At 41.8% G+C, this 21,549-nt stretch overlaps 1 protein-coding gene across 3 annotated transcripts in view; it reads left to right on the forward strand.

The window, feature by feature from the left end:
• Positions 1 to 18,852, forward strand: part of Col24a1 (collagen type XXIV alpha 1 chain) — a 257,186-nt gene extending 238,334 nt beyond the window's left edge. For all 3 annotated transcript variants that reach the window (XM_039103871.2, XM_063282923.1, XM_039103872.2), the window contains 5 exons: positions 5,166 to 5,231; positions 6,387 to 6,555; positions 9,022 to 9,131; positions 12,374 to 12,589; positions 17,384 to 18,852. In XM_039103871.2, the coding sequence (XP_038959799.1) occupies positions 5,166 to 5,231; positions 6,387 to 6,555; positions 9,022 to 9,131; positions 12,374 to 12,589; positions 17,384 to 17,530 (708 nt within the window). In that variant the 3' untranslated portion in view covers positions 17,531 to 18,852. The remainder of the gene's footprint in view (positions 1 to 5,165; positions 5,232 to 6,386; positions 6,556 to 9,021; positions 9,132 to 12,373; positions 12,590 to 17,383) is intronic.
• The last annotated feature ends 2,697 nt before the right edge of the window (positions 18,853 to 21,549 follow it).

The following is a 21,549-nucleotide window of genomic DNA, read 5'->3' on the forward strand; positions in this document are numbered from 1 at the left end:
ATAAATGTTCTCCTTTATAAGGGTTGTCATGGTCATAGTGTCTCTTCACAGCAATAAAACCCTAAGACAGAAGTTGGAGAAGATATGGTTGACAGAGGAGAGTCACCAGAGTTCTGCCTTTGGAGATTGTAGCCCATGTCCATTTCTGCCCTAAACTCCCTGGTTCCTGGTCTGCTGAGATGGAAGGAGTCAGCTCCAGTCCTACACTTGAGCCACCATGAACTCTGCTGTGCTGTCCCCATCGTGATAGACTGTATTCATTCGAACCATGAGCCAAAATAAATCTTTCCTCCCTTAAGTTGTTTCTGTCAGGTGGCTAGACACAGTGGTGAGAAAAGTAATACGTTACCCTTGTTTTGGTTGTTGAAAAGGGTCTCACCATATGTTCTCCAAGCTGCCCTGAACCTCCCCAGTACTGCGATTATAGGGATGCATGACCACTCTCAGCTCTATACTCTTACATTTACCTATAAATGACTCTTACCAAGTCTCTTGATTTATTACTATAAATTCAAGTTATTTTTAATTTATATATGTGGTATGTGTGTCCGTGTGTGTGTGTATGTGTGTGTGTGCGTGCACATGTGTGCTTATTCAAGTGTATAAACAGGCCCATGGTGTGCATGTGTCGGCCAGAGGATGTGTATTGATGCTTACCTCTCACTTTTTTGAGACAGTCTTTTGTTGTTCACTGATGTGTGCGCCTGGAATACATGTTTCCAGGGATACTGCTGCTCTCCCTTTCCATCTCTAGGACCTATAGGAACATTATAATTATAGAAACATGCTACCATGTCCTTCTCTACACGTATGTGCCATGGCCTGAAAAGGCAAGAAGAGGACACCAGATCCCTTGCAATTGGAATTACAGATGGCAGTTAGCCACTTGGTGTGGGTGCTGGAAGGTGAACTCTGGTCCTCTGTAAGAGCCACAAGCACTCTCAACCACTGATCCATTCCTCCAGCCCCTCAATAGAATTTTTCTATCCAAGGCAAACTAGTATTAAATTATCTCGATTTTTGTTTATCTGAAAAATGTGTTGATTTTCCTTCATGTTTAAACATTTCACCTGTCTCTCAACACTGAATGGTGCCACACTGCCTTCTCACATGGTGTGGGTTCTGAGAGAAATTATCTATTTCTCTGAGTGTCTCTTGGTTGTGATAAACCTCTCCTGTCTCTGCTTTTAGCATTCCTTTTTTGTCTATATTATTGAATATTCTGTTTGTTTGTTTCCTTTGTTTTAGTTTTGTTGAGGTAGGATCTCCTGAGATGGCTCAGGTTTCCTATAACTTACTATGTGGCCCAGACTGACCTCAGATTCCTGATCCTATTGCTCAACTTCCCACCATTTTAAACCTTAAGGGTAAGGGAAGTTCATGAAGTTCTTTGATATGCATATTAATGTTTCTCACCAAATTGGGCATGATGGTAACTATTATTTAATGTATTAGCCCCTCCCCTCCCTCTCTCTTTCCATTCTCATTATACTGGTTGGTCTGCTTGACAGGGTCCATCAGACCCCTGAGTTTCTGTTCATCCATGTTTTTCTTCCTACTCAGACTAGATCATCTCAAGTCTACTGCTGAGTCTGTCCAGTGTCTTTTCATTTCAGCCACATTCTTCAACTCCATAGTCTCTACCTGGTCCTTTTCTATGTGGCTTCTGTTACATTGAAACTACTTTGGAACTTTCTACTTGCTAAGACATATGTATCATTCTTTAGTCCCTTAGGAACAGTTTCTTTAACTCTTCAACAATAGCAAAGTCCATGCCTTTGTTTTACACAATCTGGGCTGTCTCCCAGATACTTTTTAGTTATTTTATTTTACATGGAGCATGTCTGTCAGTCTACACTTGCAGAGGTCAGAGGACAACCTATGCAGCCAGTTCTCCCCTCCTCCACGTGGGTCCTGGGGATTGAACTCAGGTCATCATGCTTGGGGGCAGGCATTTTTACTCTCTGAGCCATTTTGCTGGCTCCTCAGAGTTTCTGTTGACTGCTTGTTTCCCTGAATAATGATATTGTCCTGTTTCTTGTATGTCTTGTAATAGTCATCTTTTGGAATTCACAGGGGAGACTGATCAAAGACTCCCTTCAATACCCAAATACGACAAATGCTGGAGTTCCTTATATAAATTGGTATAGCTTGCATATGACCTACAATGTTTAAATTATCTGCAAATGTTCCTGTAAACTTTATGTCATCTCCAAATTACTTACAAAAATACAATGTAATAGACTATTTGCTACAGTATATTGTTTAGGTTATAATAACCAGAAAAGTTTATAAATATTCAGTACAGGTAGAGTTTTTTTATACTTTGGGTTGATCCTGAAGATACAGATTCCTCACACACACAGGACCAACTGCAACTGTGTCCTTGTTAAAAACGAGACATTTCAGATTCTACAGTGTCACACTTCTGGAAATCATATTCCTGCACTCAACCAGAACTTACTCTTGTTACTTTTCGTTGATGTTGGTTGACATTCCTGAATCATGAATCTCCACATTCTTTGCTATGTGTGAATATTGATGTGTCTGCTCAGGTCCACGCACAGTTCATTTCTGTTAGAGATTTCCTACTAGGTTTTCTTAGACATCAGGGGTGATCAGGCTACCTTTTATGCTCCTGGGATCTGTATGTAATTGTGGTACCATGTCAATGTTCAGCCAGGCAGTTGATAATTACACCTGCTGTCATGGAGCCTCGAGATCAGCCAGAGGTGAGGGCTTAGCACTTCTTAGGATTCTCTGAACACATATGTAGTGCTAACATCACATGGAGTTCTAGATTCTAGAATATGGTCGGACTTTTGATAGTCTCTAAGGACACTCTCTAGCTTTTCTGTGGAAACTTTCTGTTTCCCTTAGTGGTTGCTTCATTCCCTACTGCTTCAGATAAAGTTAAAAACCTCCCTGCATACGCTTTTGGACTCTTGTGGAGAGCCTTTTGTTGTACTGGATGACCTCTGGATAAGGTAAAATAAAGATGGTCTTAGATATCTTCCTGGGAACCATCAGAAAGGTCAAATAAAGACAAGGTCTGGGAAGTAAAATTCTTCCTATGGCTATTACATCCTGCAGTCTGTTGATTTTGTCAAAATTCGAAATCATAAATTTAGCTTTATAAACCCTCTGGCTCTTGTTTGTCCTTCTAAAAGTAAACTGTGCTGAGTTATATGAGGAGAAATGGCTGCTCTGATGATCCCAGTCCAATTAATAAAGTGATACTGGGAAACACTGACCCTCTGACCCACTGACCCACTGACCACAAAACTATGTGAGCGTCTTACCTTCCATCATTAATCTAACAGTAAAGATATGCAAAAGCAAAGGGTAGCACTGCCCTTAAGGGTTCTTTATTTGATTTATAAAATAATACATAGGAATATTTTAGTGACCTTATTATACAATAGATGTGTTACTATTTTAAGCAATTATTAAGTCCTTTTAAATTTTACGTTAAATTCTACTTTGGAAATACCAAAAGTTCTAACTCATCAAGTGAAAGTCTCCAAGTGAAGGTGCTCAGTTAAACTTTCAGTTGGTTGGGTTTTGTGTCTTATGGTGCTGAAGATGGAACCCATGGCCTATTGTGTGTTTGGAGAGTTACCCCTGAATTATAGCCCCAGTCCCACTCAGTCATATTAAAAGTCCAAGAGCTTTCTGATTCTAAAGAGTTGGGGAGCCACTGGGTTAGGTGTTCTAATCAATAGTTTTAATCACATGCCAGGAGCCAGCATGGCGCATGCACCTGTAATCCTAGCAATGGAGTTGCTGAGCCAGGAGAGTGACTTCAAAGACATCCTGAGTTACATAGCAAGATTTTAGGACTGGCTAATCTACAGAAGAGTCTTAGCCTAACCTTCCCTGCTCCTCGAAGAGGTCATGACCCATAGGCTTTAGCCAAGGTTGTTACTTCCGCTTGGGAAGCCCTTCCCTTTGTCTAGCCACTACCCAACTTCCTTATATCCACTCAGACAGTACCATCTGAAGGCAATGTTTGCTCACCAAAGTCTTGCACACCCCAGTATTGACACGCACTTTCTCTCATACTCCCATGAACTTTTCTTTCGTCGCACATGGCCCACTTATCCTTGTGTGGCTTTAGATCACTTGATCTGTGCTTGTCTCCCCTCTAAGGTTAGCCTCCAGGAGAACAACTTCCTTCCCTGCTTAGCACGTTCTCCTCAATCGCTGCCGTCGCGTTTGGAGATCTGTGTATGAGGAACGAGTGAATTATTTTCCAATATGAAAACCACATGTGAAGACAAGTGGAAAAAGTAGTTTTTATTGATTGGTCCATCATCTTAAATGACTCTTCTGCTTGCTAACCATGACTTGAGAATGGACTGTTGATAAAGAGCGTCTATCCTACGGGCATGCAAGAAGGATACCTCGGCATCATGGTCATTCTGAGCTAAATCAGATGCCTCAGCTCACTCCCAGGACCTTTATTGTGCGAGGGGATTGCGTTTCATTCTTCTTCCGTGTGTGTGTGTGTGTGTGTGTGTGTGTGTGTGTGTGTGTGTGTGTATAAAATTACAGAAAGACTATTACAAATGGTTGTGCTAAGTTTTTCTCCTAAAATATCTTTTTTATTAAGTGCAGAAGCATATTGAGTTTGTGCCGTGTTATTTCTTTTGGGACTAATAGTACATTTTCCAACTTCAGAAATTGTTTTTTAAGACCACAGAAGTATCAGATTCGCCTGTTGTGGCGACTACCTCAGGACAGTAGTATTTTAGTCTACTTTCCTTCCAAGAATAGAACTGTTAAAAAATTACTCCACTTATTTATTCTTCAGTGGACAATTTATTTCGCGAGGGGGATCGTGTTTCATTCTTCTTCCATTGAAGTAATGATGTGCGCATGTTTTCCTGCGGCAGGGACAAACAGCTTACCTTGGTAAGCTCTAGACCAAGTCCTGTTTGAGTGAGTGAGACCTGTGGGATCTGGATGGAGGCAGCATCCTGTCTTTCGTACGAGATAGCTGAGTCTTACTTGCAAGATCTGTCAGCACAAGTTGCAGATTCCATTCAGATCAACCTAGTACATTTCACAGCAAGGCTCCCAGAACAAACTGAACAGAGCTCCTCAGAACACTGTCTTGATTTTATGATGCCTACCTCGATCGTATATTTTTTTTTACACAGAGACAAATGGATATCAATGCTGCTATTGGAGCTCTGATAGAATCAAATTCTGCCCAGCAGATGGAGGTAACATATCCAGTTCTATTTATATTGGCAGTTTCGCTATTCAAATCAAACAGAGGGATTTTTTTTTTTTTGAAAGTCAAAATTCGGCATTATCTCAAAGATCATATTTAAAACAGAAAATCTGGAACTATTTTCAAGTATCATAAAACAGAAATATGTGTACAGGATGTTTCATGAGAAAATATTGAAACAAAAAAATACGTTTTAAAGGACTTATTGTCAGGGATTTGCTACTGTTTGGGGAGGTAGTAAATAAAGTTAACCAAGCCCCTTGTAGTTGGCTTCGTCGTGATTGCTTAACCATTTGGTCTCAGAGAGGAGATAAAAGCTCTTCTCCCTCTTGGCTGAATCTGGTCAATCGTCTATGTTTATCTGCAAACAAGTGCGCATATGCATACAGTATAATGTAGAAAAGAGAAATCAACAAGCCTAATGTTAGAGCATGAGGAAGACTCCAGGCACATGGAGGACACAGCTTATGAGCGAGGATGCAAAGCTAATTGCTTTTCTAGTTCTCCTTCTCTTGTGGGTTTTCGTTTTGGCTGGTGGATAAGTACATAAAATGTATTTGATAGTAAATGCATAAACTCCAATGTGATGGTCCACCCCCTCAGAGCAGCTGTTCTAACCGTACAGGAGACGCTGTTCTAACCACACAGGAGTCGCTATTCTAACCATACAGGAGATGCTGTACTAACCATACAGGAGATGCTATTCTAACCATAAGGAGATGCTATTCTAACTGTATAGGAGACACTGTTCTAACCACACAGGAGATGTTGTTCCAACTGTATAGGGAATCATTACCTTAAATAGTCTTTGGTTCTGGTTAATTTCAGTGTGTTTTTTTTTACTTGCAACATTTTTAAGTAAAGTCTAAAATTTAAAACTCTAATTGTTTGATGTGGAGTTTTAAAAGCATGATTCAGTAGGCATAATAATTCTTTAAGTCTCTTGTCAGCTTACAAATTAAACTTTGACCTCTGATCAGGATTCAGGATTAATAAGTTGATGTACATAGTTAGCTATAAAAATATGTCCTCTCCTTTCTGTTCCAAGCCCCCTAAACGCAATTAGACCCACAGTCTCATTCTGCTTTGCCCAGGTTGTCCTTGGGGTTTGCTTGCTTATCTGATTCTTATGCTAACTTGGCAGAGTTACCAGAACACTGAAGTGACCTTCCTCAGCCAAGGTACAGAGATTTCCAAAACCCTGGCCTACCTTAGCAGTCTCCTGAGCAGCATCAAGAATCCTCTTGGCACACGAGAAAACCCGGCACGGATCTGCAAGGATTTGCTGAGCTGTCAGTATGAGGTTTCGGATGGTGAGTCCTTCCCGTCAGAGTCCCAAGTCCAACTGAGTCATTTCCAAACATTCGAGATCTGTAATGCTCTCGCTTCCCATCTCTGTCATTCTGATCAAACATCAGCAAGACCCACCATAAATTCACCAAAACTGAAACGGTCTTCAAGGAACTTGTGAAAATACCACCTCCCCGTGCTTTGTTCACACGTCGTATTTGCAAAAGTGTACATCATATTTAAATCAAAACAGGGAAGTGCAACGTTAGGGGTAGTAGACAAGAATCCACTAGAATCCTTGCTAATTCAAGACCATCAAAGTTCACAACTTTTTTTATTTCATATTCCACAGCACTCCCTAAAAATGTCATTTACCAGAACTTAAATACACCCCAACTAGAATTGGCGAGTACCAAATCAGAGTGGTTTATCATTCCCTCAAGTACGTTGATCAGGTGTATAAAAGTGGGTTTAGAGAAAATCGTTAAGGAAACATTTTAAACCCAGAGGATCGGTCACCACTCAAGACAAACATTAACTGCCAAAAATTACTTCATTTCCTTTTTCATTTTGTTTAGTCTGCGAAAACCTGTACAATAAATATTATATCTTTTTGTTTTACTAAAACCTTAATTTCCAGAACATTTTCAGTGAAGTTGAGTCCAACCAGTCCAGTTTTGCTTGTCACAGATTAGTCAGAAAAGTGAATCTTGTTTATGATTGGATTTATAGGACAGATACAGTGAGGCAATGGGACACGAGAGTGCAGAATTTACCTAAAGAGCAGCCTTCAGTGGAGCAAAGGACTCTGAACCTTGGGCAAAAAAAAAAAAAAAAAAAAAAAAAAGGAAGTGACGAAAAGACTTTAAGAACTAATGACATCATAGGGAGTTGGTCCTGATGGAATAGAAAAAGAAACTGTTGGTTGAAGAATAAGAAAGTATAAGCAGGAAAAGCAGAGATCTGAAGTGGCTAAGAGGGTTCAATTGGAGAGCAGGTTAGGGTGGACAGCCTAGGACATTAATGGTTGGAGTAATGACATTGGAGTGTCAGGAACAGAATAGAGTGGCCAAGTGTTTACATGGCTTAAAACAAAATACCAAGAATGAAGTTTTACGACCTTTTCCTGAAAGTAGTAACAAGCTAAAATACTGAGTAGTGGCCCCGAGAGACGATAATGGATGATACAACGAGATGGTGATCATTTCGACACGGACTATTTTAAGGGAGAGCATGCATAGGGGAGGATGGTCTGGATTGTAGCAGCCGGAGCGACAACTTCCCACGTCCGGCACTCGGAGGCCAGGGCAGAACTGGAATGAAGGAGCTAGGAGACGCAATGCCCTCAGGGCAGAACCAAAGTTTGTATTGGAACCTTTAGGGTCACAAGAGACATAAGACACCTAAAATAGACGTAAGATAAGCCAATGATCATGTTACCATGAAACTCCTATCCCATCGCTGTTGCACAACCTGCTGCCTGAGTTCAAAGCATGGCACCACACAGACAATGTAAGGTTGATGGATCACCTTTTATTCAGACAAAAATAGTTCACACAGCAATAGGGGGACAATCTAGAAGAAATGATGAGCAACTTCCTTCTACCCTGTGACTCCCAGGGTCAGCAAGCTCAGCACTCCTGAGCCACCCACCTCATGGGCATGCTTTCACTGACACCTTCTCAGCCTGTCTATCATTTTGACTAATGTTACAAAATGTCTTTCAGATTGGTAGGTGCTTGAAAATACAGTTCTGGGTAACACTTTCTATGTGGGTATAGCTTCCTATACCCACATATTCACTCGCTAAATGTCGGCGTTTACAATTGGCTATGTATGTTAATAGAGGTGTCAAAATGTGTCAACATGTGTCCATGTAAAATCCACCACTTTCAACTTAAAGGGAATAAGAGGTAGATTGTTCTGGGGCCGTTTTGAGTGGTCATCTCCGAGGAACACAGACTTAGGTGTTACCACAGATTCAGTGTTCCAGTGTGGGAGCAGTTTTATAAAGTTTTATGAACTTTTCTAGTTTTCCATGACAAAGAAAGTCATAAACGGAGGCAAGTTTACAGTGCACTGGTGTGTGCATCGGAGAGGTGGGCAGTGTGAGACGGGAGAGCTTTTCTGCAGGCTCGAGCTGCTGTGGGGTAGCATTCTTACCTCCTGGGTTGGTGGAAGCTAATGGTCTGCTAAGTCGATGGATTCTAAAGGGTGTCTATCTGTCAGTCACAAGGCATTAGTCCAGACACAGTGGTGGACAAGGAATGGCTGTTCTGGGGAGACTAGAGCTAGCCCAAGAGCAGGAGATTAGCACCTGGACCTAAAGCATTCCAATCTCTCCCAAGTACTGAAATGCTAATCAGACAATCAATCCCTGCAGACAGAGCTTCTTTCCAGGAGATTTTATTCATAGATGCAACAATATCCAAGTTCATACCGTTTAGTATGAGACTGAGATAATTTTGTGTTTTGTTACAAATTAACAGGAAAATACTGGATTGACCCAAATCTTGGATGCTCTTCAGATGCCTTTGAGGTTTTCTGCAACTTCAGTGCTGGAGGCCAGACATGTGTATCTCCTGTTTCTGTGACAAAGGTGTGTACTGAATTTTAGAACATGTGCTTGTGTATTTTACCCGTGTATTTTACAGGAACTTTTTTAATGCCATCCTATAATTGCTGATTTAATTTAAGACTAAAACTTAAAAGTCGCCCTTCACCATTCCCTATCACATGTGAGAAATATTTTCATTGTTAAAAATATTTTAAAGATTTATTTTTGTTATACATAGAAATGTTTGCCTGCATACATATGTGTGTGTGATGTGTCCATGCCTGGTCCTTGGAGGGGTGAGAAGAGGATATCAGATTCCCTGGAACTGGAGTTAGGAATGGTTGTGAGCCACCATCTGGGTTCTGGGAATTGACCCCAGATCTCTGCATCAATTGTCCTTCTCCATTGAGCCACGTCTCCAGTTCTAAAAAGAGAATAATTGTCATGTATCTTAACAGTTTGATTGTGTGTTTCATGATCGATTGGGCATGGTGTGCTCCCTAAAGTGTGTGCAGCACAGCATTGTTTAAACCCACACAGACCTTGGTCTCCAGCCAGCTGCACCTGTGCTGATCAACAGTCCACAGCCACAACTACGACTTTGTGAAAATTGTATCATCAGTAAAGAAACCTTGCTACAAAAGCTTGCTGCGTCCCGATGATTAGCATTTAAAAAAAATCTCCTGTAAACATTCACTGGATACTATTTTTAAGTTTCAAGATTCATTCTGAAAATGCGCTCTGAAGAATGAATGTGGGTTTGTTTCATGCCACAGTAACACAAGTATCATTAAAAAAACCCAAAGCCCAGCTCTATTTATAACACCTTGAAATCAAAATTGTAATTCTTTCTTTTTCTGATTAGACCAGCTTAGAGCGTTTTCTCATGTGTTGGCAAAGAGCTCACACATATGCCTATTGTGTGTTCCATCCATCTTTAGAAGACTGAAAGGCACAGTCCACAGTTGGTTTCTGTGTAGTTCCTCCCTTTGCTGAGCATGGCTTTAGAGTATGAAATCTCAGTCGTCATTCACCGCTGTTCCTAAGAATAGAGGAAAGAGCACTGCTCTGTCCCCAGAGGATTCATGTTCTCCTAACTAGAGACACACTAGTTCTCTGTAAAATATACATGTCCACACCCTTGCCCTCAAGGTTCCAGAAGTTGCCTGAGGATTTTCATACAGATTTTTGTGGACAGGAGATAAAAGAAGGGAAATGTTGAACAAGTGAGAGAGGAACAGTGAAGAACAACGTGATATCTGGTCCCACAACTGAATGATTGCCCTAGTGATAGGTGATAGGAAGAGCAGCAGACAGGAATGTGTGCTGGAGAACACCCTGGAGACAACAGGACAAGCTACCGAAGGGCTTGCTGCACTCCGGGGTACAGGGCTTTGTCACTGTCTCAGTTAGGGTTTTACTGCTGTGAACAGATACCATGACCAATGCAACTCTTATAAGGGCAACATTTAATTGGGGCTGGATCAGCGGTTCAGTCCATCATCATCAAGACAGGAGCATGACAGCATCCAGGCAGCCATGGTGCAGGAGGAGCTGAGAGTTCTAAGTCTTCATCTGAAGGCTGTTAGCAGAATACTGGCTTCCAGGCAGCTAGAATAAAGGTCCTAAAGCCCACACCCACAGTGACACACCTACTCCAACAGGACCACACCTCCAAATAGTGCCATTCCCTGGGCTAAGCATATTAAACTATGACAGTTGTTTTCTTTTTGTTTTGGTTTGGCTTTGTGGTTTTGGCATGAGAACTTTTATGTTAAAGAGTAAAACTGCTAATACCAGAGCCAAAACAATATTAATAAACACATTCCAAGAGAGTTACAGTCAAGGTTTTGAAAAAACATAATTGTTGACTGCTTGATCAGGCTTCAATAGTTATAAAACCTACCAAGCTTAACCTCTTTACATTCCTGTCAGGTGGGTGCCACACCCCCACGTAACCAACAGGCGACCACGGCTGAGCAAGGCTGATTTTCTACACATACCTGATCTGGATCTTAAAAGCAAAATCGATTACTTAAACTTTCCTAAGGAGCACCCTCCCATGCTTTGGTCCTGATACCTTAATTTCTCATTTATTTCCTCTCTTCCTAGAGTTTTTCTTTGATATTTTGTTTTGATTTGCTTTTGTTATGATTTCTGTTTTGACATTGGTTTTCCTTTTCTGGTGCTTGTGGTCCTAGGGTTCAAGTGTAAGGCTAACAGGCTACTAAGCAAGCGCTCTACCGCCGAGCTGAGCCTCCCGTTGGGGTTTTCTCTCTCACTGTTGTTGCATTACTATCTTCTAGCATCATTGGCTCCTAACTGATATTTTCCTAATTTTCCATTTGTATATGAATTAAAAATTCCTTAGTAGCATCCGCTTCAACTCACATTGAATCTGCAACCTTCCTTGAAGAAGTCTCACATGGTGGTGGTGGTGGTGGTGGTGCTGGTGGTGCTGGTGGTGCTGGTGGTGGTGGTGGTGGTGGTGGTGGTGGTGGTAATGGTGGTGGTGGTGGTGATGGTGGTGATGGTGATGATGATGGTGGTGGTGATGGTGATGGCTATTATGCTGACAATGATAGTGATTCTGGTAATGATGGTGATGGTGGTGATGGTGGTAGTGTGTAGGGCTAAGGAAACATTTACCTCTCTTTCCAGATGTGGGACTCGGCAGTCAGACTGTCTCCTATTTTTCCCTGTACCATTCGTGTTATTCATTAAGCTTCGTTAATGCATTTTTCCCATTAGTAAGCATTTCTTTCTGACATACTGTTTGCAACTACTTTAAGATTTTGGCAAAAAAAAAAATTAAACTTACTCAACCAAATCACTTTTCCCAAAGCTATATCGTATCTTTTGAAATACACATCAAGCTAATTTCAAGTGAAGAGTCTCATGAAGACAGACTAAAGCATGACTGCCAAGCAAGTACAGTTATCACTGTTTCAGGGAAGACTAAAATTAATGTATTGTATACAATAGCCTAACAATATCCTGCGGTTCATACAGACTCACCAGAACCTCTCATCAATATCCTTTCCTGGTCCGTGCCCACTGCCATCACCTTGGTAGCCTGACTTGACAGTGTTTCCACCCTGATAACCAGAATCATACAGGTCTTCACTCTTCCACCAGAAGCCAGCGATTAAACCTTTGCCGGACAGTACACCATCTATTGGCATGCAAATTCCAAATTTCTCCGGCCCTTCCGCAAGTCTCCCTGTATCAGATGTTTCTAGATCGCCGTGTTTTCTGACTCCACTCTTGTTTCTGTGACCTAGTTGGAGTTTGGAGTCGGCAAAGTACAGATGAACTTTCTTCACTTGCTGAGCTCAGAAGCCACCCACATCATCACCCTTCACTGTCTAAACACCCCGAGGCGGACCGGCACGCCGGCGGATGGTCCAGAGTTGCCTATTAGTTTCAAAGGATGGAATGGTCAGATTTTTGAAGAAAACACTCTACTTGAACCTCAAGTCCTCTCAGATGACTGCAAGGTAAGAGAATGGCACTTTGAGAAATGTGGCTTAAAATGAAGAGGGGGGAGGGCTTTCCTTACAAACTGAAACTTCAGGAGAGTGCCCTTGTAAAGTCCCTGTCATACCTATGTTTTCCATAAGCAATCATCATATATATGTGTACGTATGTATATATGTATGTTAAGTATATGTATATGTATAAACATATATACATACATGTTGTTTATACATGTATATACATACATAATTTATACATAAATATCTCAGAGAGATAGATGATAGATAGATAGATAGATAGATGATAGATAGATAGATAGATGATAGATAGATAGATAGATAGATAGATAGATAGATGATAGATAGATAGCTAGATACATAGATAGTCAAATTTTGTTATGTTAATAGTCATGGATTCTTGTTTCAGTTTCTGAAACAGGGTCTTTCTATGGATACCCTTGAGCCTTTTATGTAGCCCAGGTTGGCCTTGAACTCACAGAGATCCATCTGCCTGCCTCTATCTCCCATGTGCTACTATGCCCAGCTTATTCATGGATTTTTAATGTGCCTTTTTAAAGATTTATTTTATTTTTAAGCTCCTTTTTATGTGCACGAATGTTTTACCTTTATGTATGTATGTGCACCATATGTATGCTTGGTGCCTTCTGAAGTCAGAGTGAGCACTGGATCACCCGGAACTGGTGTTGCGAGCCACCATGTCGGTGCTAAGAACCAAACCAACATCCTCTGCAAAAGGTGCAAGTGTTCTCCACTACCCAGCAGCCTCACCAGCCCCTTGTTTAACTGTGTGTATGTGTGCGTATCGTTGTGTGCTTGTGTATACGAGTACCCGTGGAAGCTAAGAGACAGTGTCAGATCCCCTGGAGCTGTAGCTATAGGCGATTGTGATCTGTCTGGTGTGGGAGCTGGAAGACAAACCGTGCAAGAGCAGTCTGTGCTCGTGACTGCTGGGCGATCTCTCCAACCCCTGCTCGTGGATTCTTACATGTAAAGCAAACGTTGATGCGTAGATGTTACTCCTTGGATAAAATAATTGCGTCTGGATAGACAAACAGACAGGCTAGAGATCGCCTGGTCAGCTGACTGATATGGCACGCACATAAATATATTTACTTCATGTTTTTGAGCCCTACATCTTACTGATGCGTGGGAGAGACAAGTCATAGAATTGTCACTCTATTTGATTTTACTAATTCTTACACAAACAAAGTTGAATAAGGTTGTGAACTGACTGGCCCTCTTGATGTTTGACTCTAGCTCTCGGTGGTTTTTCTATTGAAATGAAGCAATTAAAAAGAAAAGAAAAGAAATGAAGCAATAGATACTGTGGCAAATTTAACTGTATATATGTGCTCTTTATTTCATTAATTAATTTAAGTAGCTTTGTTTCCTGCCCTGGTATATAATTCGGCCCAAGATTTTTTTTTTTTTTTTTTTTTGCTTCTTTTTTTTCGGAGCTGGGGACCGAACCCAGGGCCTTGCGCTTCCTAAGTAAGCGCTCTACCACTGAGCTAAATCCCCAGGCCCTCGGCCCAAGATTTAACATCTCTTGCCCTTCCTTGGAGACCATCTCTTCATAACATGTCCTTTCATAGGTAAACGGGCAAACGAAGGTTGTTCAGATTCTCTTTTCTTTGAAAAGTTGCATCTTCAACAAATACATTGCAACTTTTACTCCTCCCCCTAAACTTTCAGTGCTCATTACCACCTCTGAGGTGCAATCTGAGCTCAACAGCAGTCAGGCCTACTTCCTGGGTTGGGCTTTCATTGGCTGCTACTGTCTTCCATGGCCAAACTCATCTACTTATCACCATACCAACAACAACAAGTCCTACTGTTTACTGATTTTTACATTGTAATTGGCCATTTAGTACACAGACCATTTTATTAATCTTTACATTTGTAAAGAAACATCAGTCCAAGGCAGGCTTGGTAGGATACACTATAAGCCCAGCAGTTACGATGTGGAGACAGGAGGATTAGGCATTCAAGGCCAGCCTGGGCTACATGAGACAACTCCTAGATAAACAAGATGTGAGGAAAAGTCTCATTGCCTCAATGTCTCCTGCCACTTTCCAGGTGGTGTTCCCAGCCCTGTGCTAGGCCGACGTCACCACCGAATACCTCACACCTATACTTGGTGCATTTGTTGTTGTGACCTTGACGTTCCGGTGATGTCGTGTTTTCTCTGCAGTGCCCTTCTCCACTTTTCTCACCATCTGGAAGTTTCTGGCATTCTTTAAGACCCAGCTAAATTCTGAATGTCATAAAAAACATTTCCTGATTTCTCTAGCAATAAAGAATCTAGTCTACACATCCTATCTGCGCCATGTATCTTGCCCTTACTGTACGCACAGTCTGTGTACTAGATCTTGCTCTTACTATACACTCTCTGGCTGCACAATGTATTTCGCCCTTACTGTCTGCGGGCTCTCTGTGTGCCGTGTCTTACCCTGACCATAGATGGTCTTTTTTTGCATTACTTATTTATGTCTCTTCTTCCCAGTCAGGTTGCTAAGCTATTTACTTCAGATGTCAGAACTAAGTTAGTCACCTTTATACTTCCCAACCTGTCATAAAATTAGAAGTGACAGTTCATTCAATTATGCCTAATAGGCAGAAGCATGTTCAGTGTCCTGCTTGACAGGTTAGTGAATGCATCTCACAGTCTTTCCAAGTTTTAGGTCTGGTTATCATGGCAACCTTAGGACATCAGACAAATAACTTACTGGTCAACGTCAATGGTCTTGGCTTTGACATGATAATATTAGATTAACTAATCACTAAAGACCCTTCTGATTTTAAAATTCAGACCATGACAAGACTGTGAGCAAGTAAATTGGCTTCTGACTAAAAAACTTCAGAAACTGAGGCAACTGAGTTTCTCTGCTCCCTTGTGTTGAATATTTAACACAGAACGTTTCATGACAGCTTTTGGCCATATCGTTTATCATAAACAGCAGAAGCTGCAGCAATGGGAGAGGCAGAAGGCTTAGGAAGAACAAAGAAGAAAGCTGTACAAATAGGAAGTCCCAGATTTGGAGAGGGAAAGGGAACTCAAAACAAATCGATATGATTATCCTTTAACTGCTTCTAACTGAGGCAATCCTAGTTATCTGCTACCTATATATAACGACTGTGATAATCAATCCTCCTTTACTCAAGAAAGTGACCACCCTGAACAAAAACAGGGAGAGGAAGCTAGCAGGATGACTTAGTGGTTAAAGTTCTGCTGCCAAACTTGAGGACCCAATTTTAATCATTGGGACCCATGTGGCAGAAGGACAGAACTCTCTCATTGGTTTTCCACTGACGCACGCACACACACACACACACACACACACACACACACACACACACACACACACAAAAGGAACAGATGGGTCAGAACCATATTGGGAATCCTGCAGACTTTTAACTCCTGTCTGCTACAGTGATCTGCAGACACCAGAGGCAGAGGCTGGCATTAGCTTCTGGCAGCAAAACTCAGAAGACAGTGCTATTGCAGAGAAAGAAAGCCTGGTGTCTTCGCTCCTTTTCCTGATGCTGTAGTAAAACCCTCGGGCACAAGCAACTTAAGAGAAGAAAAGGTTGATTTGGGTCAGAGCTGCTCACATGTAGTCACAGTACCAGGGAACACACATGCTAGTGCTCAGCTGGCTTTCTGTCAGACATAGTCGGGGATCCCCTGTAGGAAATACTGCCACCCACTGTGGGCAGGTCTTCCTGACTCAACGTAATACAGATAACGACCTACTAACATGATAGGAGGCCAGTCTGCCAGATGATTCCTGATTCTGTTGACAATTAACACTCCCACAATGGGTCTGGTCATACAGGTCTGTAGCTACAGCCACTCAGGAGACTGAAGCTGGAGGACCATATGTTCAAAGCCAGCCTGAGCAGTTTATTACCTTGTCTTTACGAATTAAAAAGAAAAAAAAGGTGCTGTGTTAGCATGGCAGGTAGCATATTCGTCTGATCGAGACATAAAGGGTCTCAAGGTGTAGCCCAATGATAGAATGCTTGCTAGCAAGTGGAAGAACTTAGATTTAATCTCTAGTGTGGTGTGGGTGGAGAGAGAGGGAGGGGAAGAAGATATGGGACAGGAGGAAATAAGGAAAAGGAGTATCCTAGACTTCAGTGTTTTGATGACTAGAATTATTATGTATTTAGCATTGTTCTAAGTGTTTTCTATTCTCTTTAGCTCTCTCTCCCTCTGCCCCCTCTCTCTTTCTCTCTCTCTCTTCCTTTCTCTCCCCACCCCCATCTCTCTGTCTCTCTCCCTCTGTCTCTCCCTCTGTCTCTCCGTCTCTCTCCATCTCTCTCTGTCTCTATCTCTGTCTCTCCATCTCTCTCTGTCTCTGTCTCTGTCTCTCTGTCTTTCTCTCTACCCCATCTCTCTGTCTCTCTCCATCTCTCTCTGTCTCTCTCCCTGTCTCTCTCTCTCTCTCTCTCTCTCTCTCTCTCTGTCTCCACACCCCCTCCTCTCTCCTCTCTCTTCTCTCCCCCTCTTTCTCTCCCTCTCTCCCTCTCTCCCTCTCTCCCTCTTCCCCCTCTCTTTCTCAATGAGTCTTCATAGACCTACACTGGCCTCAAGCAGGTCTCAGACTTGTGTACCCTTCCCCAGCTACAGAGACTCCCCGCATGCACCCCAAGGGCAGGCATCACTGCGTCTCTGCATCTGAAAGGAATCCCCACTGTCTATGAAGGGTGTTGTTTGTTGAGCTCGGCCTTGGACTCCTTCCTTGGAAAAGCAGTTACATAGGAAAGCATTTTGGTCTTCTTTTACAGATTCAGGATGGCAGCTGGCACAAGGCAAAATTCCTCTTCCACACCCAGAATCCTAATCAGCTTCCTGTAACCGAAGTGCAAAATCTTCCTCATCTCAGAACCGAGCAAAAGCACTACATCGAAAGCAGTTCTGTGTGCTTTCTCTAAGGCCTCCCGGGTCAGCCCGGAGGCCATGCTGTTGGTCAGGTAATTGCAGAGAGGAACAGGTAGACAGAAAGGTATGTCATTGTGAAATGTGGGGGAGAAGAAAAAAAAAGACAGGGGTTAAATCTTAAGAAATCTCAGGAAGAAACAATTTCCTCCTAAGGAGAAACGGCATTTTTAAAGGACTATAACTGATAATGTATTTAATTCTCTTAATTTTTCTTTTTATTGATCTGAGTTTTCGTAAAGAATTCCCTAGAACTGAAGTTGTATAGACTCGGATTTCTTGAGGGTTTCCTGTGCTTTCATCCAGTCAGACAGCTGGAGCTGCAGGCCACCATGGAGCAGTACTGGATAGTGCTCTAAACGTGGGATGTTTCTTCTAAAGCTTGCAAGCCACAGTCTTCGGCACCTTCTCGTCCCAAACACTAAGCTGCGTTCAGGTCCCCCACGGGCGGATAAAATCTTAGCGGTGCACACTACCTCTTTCGTGTTTCCTTTTTGGTGTTGCTTGGTGCTGTTTCCCAAAACAGGGTGCTGTGGCTGTCATAAGACTATTTTATTTCTTTCTTCATCCTCGATATTAAGAGTGTATGTACTGGTTACATCAAAATATGTCTTAATTGTTAATACTTATTTCCACTTGTTTGGTGTCATGCTTAATAACAAGTAGAGTTATTTATGCAAGGTCCTCGTTTGATTCTAAAACTCTCTCTGTGCACACGGAATCAAGGCCAGCATGCTGTAACTCGTGTGTATACACAAGAGAGCTGGGGCTTCTCTTCTGTTGTTTTTCTTCTTTAAATTGCTGTAAAAAGTACTTTAGGCCACCTATATCCAGTGGTGGGTATGGATTAAAAACTGGTGTTTGTGATATACTGTTTTTAAACTCCAAGATCATCTGGAATGATATTTTGTGTACATATATATATATAAATATTGTGTAAAGTTTTAATTCAGCCAATCCTTTGAAAATTGCTGCTGTTCTAAATTATGAAATGTTGTATTTATGCTTTGTAGAAAATTCTTGCTTTGTAGTACCCAATGGTTTTTTTTCTTTCACTGCTCTGAAATATAATGTTAAGTGTTCAAAAGAATTTTACAGTCTTTAAAGCAACGTCGTACATGAGGGGATCTTTTTCCACTAAAGCTAAGCTAAGCCCATTCAGTCTTTCCCTGACATGGAACAATGTTAGCTCAATAGTAAAGAAAAAGAGTTTATGCCTCGTGCTGTGTGGAGAGCCTGTTGCTCACCCATTACAAGCATCCTGTTAACCTCAGCAAACCAAGTTTACCCATCTATAATAAAGAGGTGCTTTAAATCATCTTGAATGTTTCCTGTCTGTCTTCATTTATTACCATAGTCACGTGTTACACAGAGCAATGCCTCTGCCATTCTGTTCTTCCCATATCCTCCTTGTTAGAAAATATGTGATATGATTACTGAAGGATCCCAGGAGCCTGTTTCCCAAACACTTTGAACACATGGTACAGAAGCAACAACAGCCTAAGAGACGGTGGGTGGTTTCCAGCAAGGATGTCAGTGTCATCCGAAGGACAATGTTCTTACCAAAGGTCCTAGGAAAACCGAGTGGCCACCTGCCAGCAAAGAGGGAGACAGTTTCCTTCTTTGGTTGTATGAAACAGATCCCCTGGGACCAGAGCTAAAAGACGCTCTCAAAGGAAGTGTACGAAACCTTCTCAGATTCTGATTTGATGATCGCTTCTGGGAATAATACCTAAAACACAAGAAGCAGCCAACAGGATGGTAGAAAATCCTCTGTATTTAATAGAGGATTATATATGAAAAGCGTCTAATGCTATAATAACAACATAAAAACAGCCTAGTCTTTAGAGAGAGGAAAGTGACTCAAAATGACATTTTTTCCAAAGAATGTATGCCAATGGGCGGTAAGAGAAAAGATGTTCACAGTTACTCGTCGTTCAAGAACTATGACTCAGTACTACTTTTATGGCGTTGACATTCGTCCCAAGTTCATGTCATGGGACTCTAAACTCTTTAGATTATGGGGCATTGCATGAAAAAAGGGGGTCTTGTTATCTGCAGTGAGAAACTTAAAACTAAAGGTATCAAAAATGAGTTTATGCCAATGAAGTAATTTAGGTTGGGAATTTTTATATAAAAATTTCTAGGGCAAGATCTTGCTGTAGCCCAGGCTAACCCAGAATGCCTACAGGCCAAGGAGGTTCTAAACACATAGGAGTCCTAGAACTTTTGTACCCCATGGAGATTTTGAACACCTAGAAGTCCTCTTGCCTCAGCCTCCCCTCCCAATTGCTGGGACTACGACTGCATGCCACCAAGCCCAGGTGACAGAGAGAGGATCTGACATAGCCTCAGGCTGTAGCTGATTAAAGCCAAAGGGGTGGGGTGCTGGTGCTGCCGTGTAAATTTAATAAGTAAAAGACAATGACAGATGGTTAGAGCTGGACCTTCCGGCCCCATCCATCACTTGGGAAGAAAGCGCAGGTCTCAGCCATTAAGCCCCCATAAACACTTAAATGAGCTTCCTCAGTGGTGAATACATCCACCTTCTCCAAAGGTTGCATGCTCAGGGAGGGCACTGCAGCTCCACACCATAGTTCATCCCTGCCTGTGCGTCCTGTTTGCATCCTTTAACAATGAACAGAGATGGAAGTCAAGTGTCGCCTTAAGTTCTGGGAACCGTTCACCAAACCTGAGAAAGGAGATGTGATTGCCACATCGGTTGACTGAAATTCCCTGTGACCTAGATTTTATCCTTGGCATCTGGAGTGAAGTGGCAGAGGGAGGTCTGAACCCACAAACCTGTGGATGCTGATCATGAAACTTAGTCATCAGACACCCACACCAGTGTCTGAAGACTTCTTGCCAGTCCTGGAAAATACCTGAGAACTGACACACCTAGGAATGGCTGCTACTAAAAACATGAAACACACAGAGACACATAGAAACAAAAGCACCAAGCATTCGTTAGAATGGAGACGTTGAAAGTATCCTGCGTGACTAGTGGAGATATAAAAATGCAGCGACCACTGTGGAAAACTGTTTCGTGGTTCATTAAAGAGTCACATGGAATTGTGTTGTCTAGGTTCTATTCGCAGCAAGGAACGAGCAGATGTTTATACGATAGCGCTCAGAGAAGCATTAGCCACAAGAGCTGAAAGCCACCGAGAGCTCAATTGTTAACTAGTTGATGAGCAATATGTGGTACTTTTGCATAATAGGATTTTTTTCAGCCTTAAAAATGCATGAAATACTGATAAATGCTACAGTAGGGGTGAATCTTGAAAACACTAAGGCATGAGGTTAAGCCAGGTACAAAGAGATGGACATGGAAGGTTCCCTGTGATACAGGAATTAAGAGCAGACCAAGTCATCAGAGGCATAGAAATCAAAAGACAGATTAGCAGAGGTAGAAATCAGATGGGAAATACCTTAAATCTCTAAAGGGAAACGCAGCAAGAATTTCTCTCTAGGGTGATGACAAAGTCTCTAAGAGAGACTAGTGCTGCTTGCATTAATGAGATTTAAAAGTGCCAGCACTACTGAATTGTGTACTTAATGATTTAAATAATAGTGTGTTGTGTGTGTTTTATATGTGACTTTAAAAGGGACCACAGCAAAGATGTCTGACTTGATGTCCGAGGAAAATAAAAAATGTTTTCAGAGGTTGCTTCTAATGAGAAAACCATATCTGGTAATTGAGTTTGACTCTGAAGGCTATGCCCGTTCTGAACATAACTTATTCCAGAAGCGCAAATGATAAGTGACATTTCTAGGAAGCATTTTAGAGATACATAAAAACACAGAGAGACTGATCAAGAAAGACAGGGAGAGGAGGGAGGGAGGGAGCGAGGGAAACAAAGGGTGAGAGGATGCCTGCAGAAGTAACATCCATTCTGGTTCATATGGTCCATTTGAAATTATTTGGTTTTGTTTTCTTGTTCTTTACAAGCAGGATCTCATCGTAGTTCAGGGTGACCTCAAACTCATTTTGTAGCCAAGGCTGGCCTTGGAC

Source organism: Rattus norvegicus, chromosome 2, assembly GCF_036323735.1.
Source record: "Rattus norvegicus strain BN/NHsdMcwi chromosome 2, GRCr8, whole genome shotgun sequence".
NCBI classification, from domain to species: domain Eukaryota; kingdom Metazoa; phylum Chordata; class Mammalia; order Rodentia; family Muridae; genus Rattus; species Rattus norvegicus.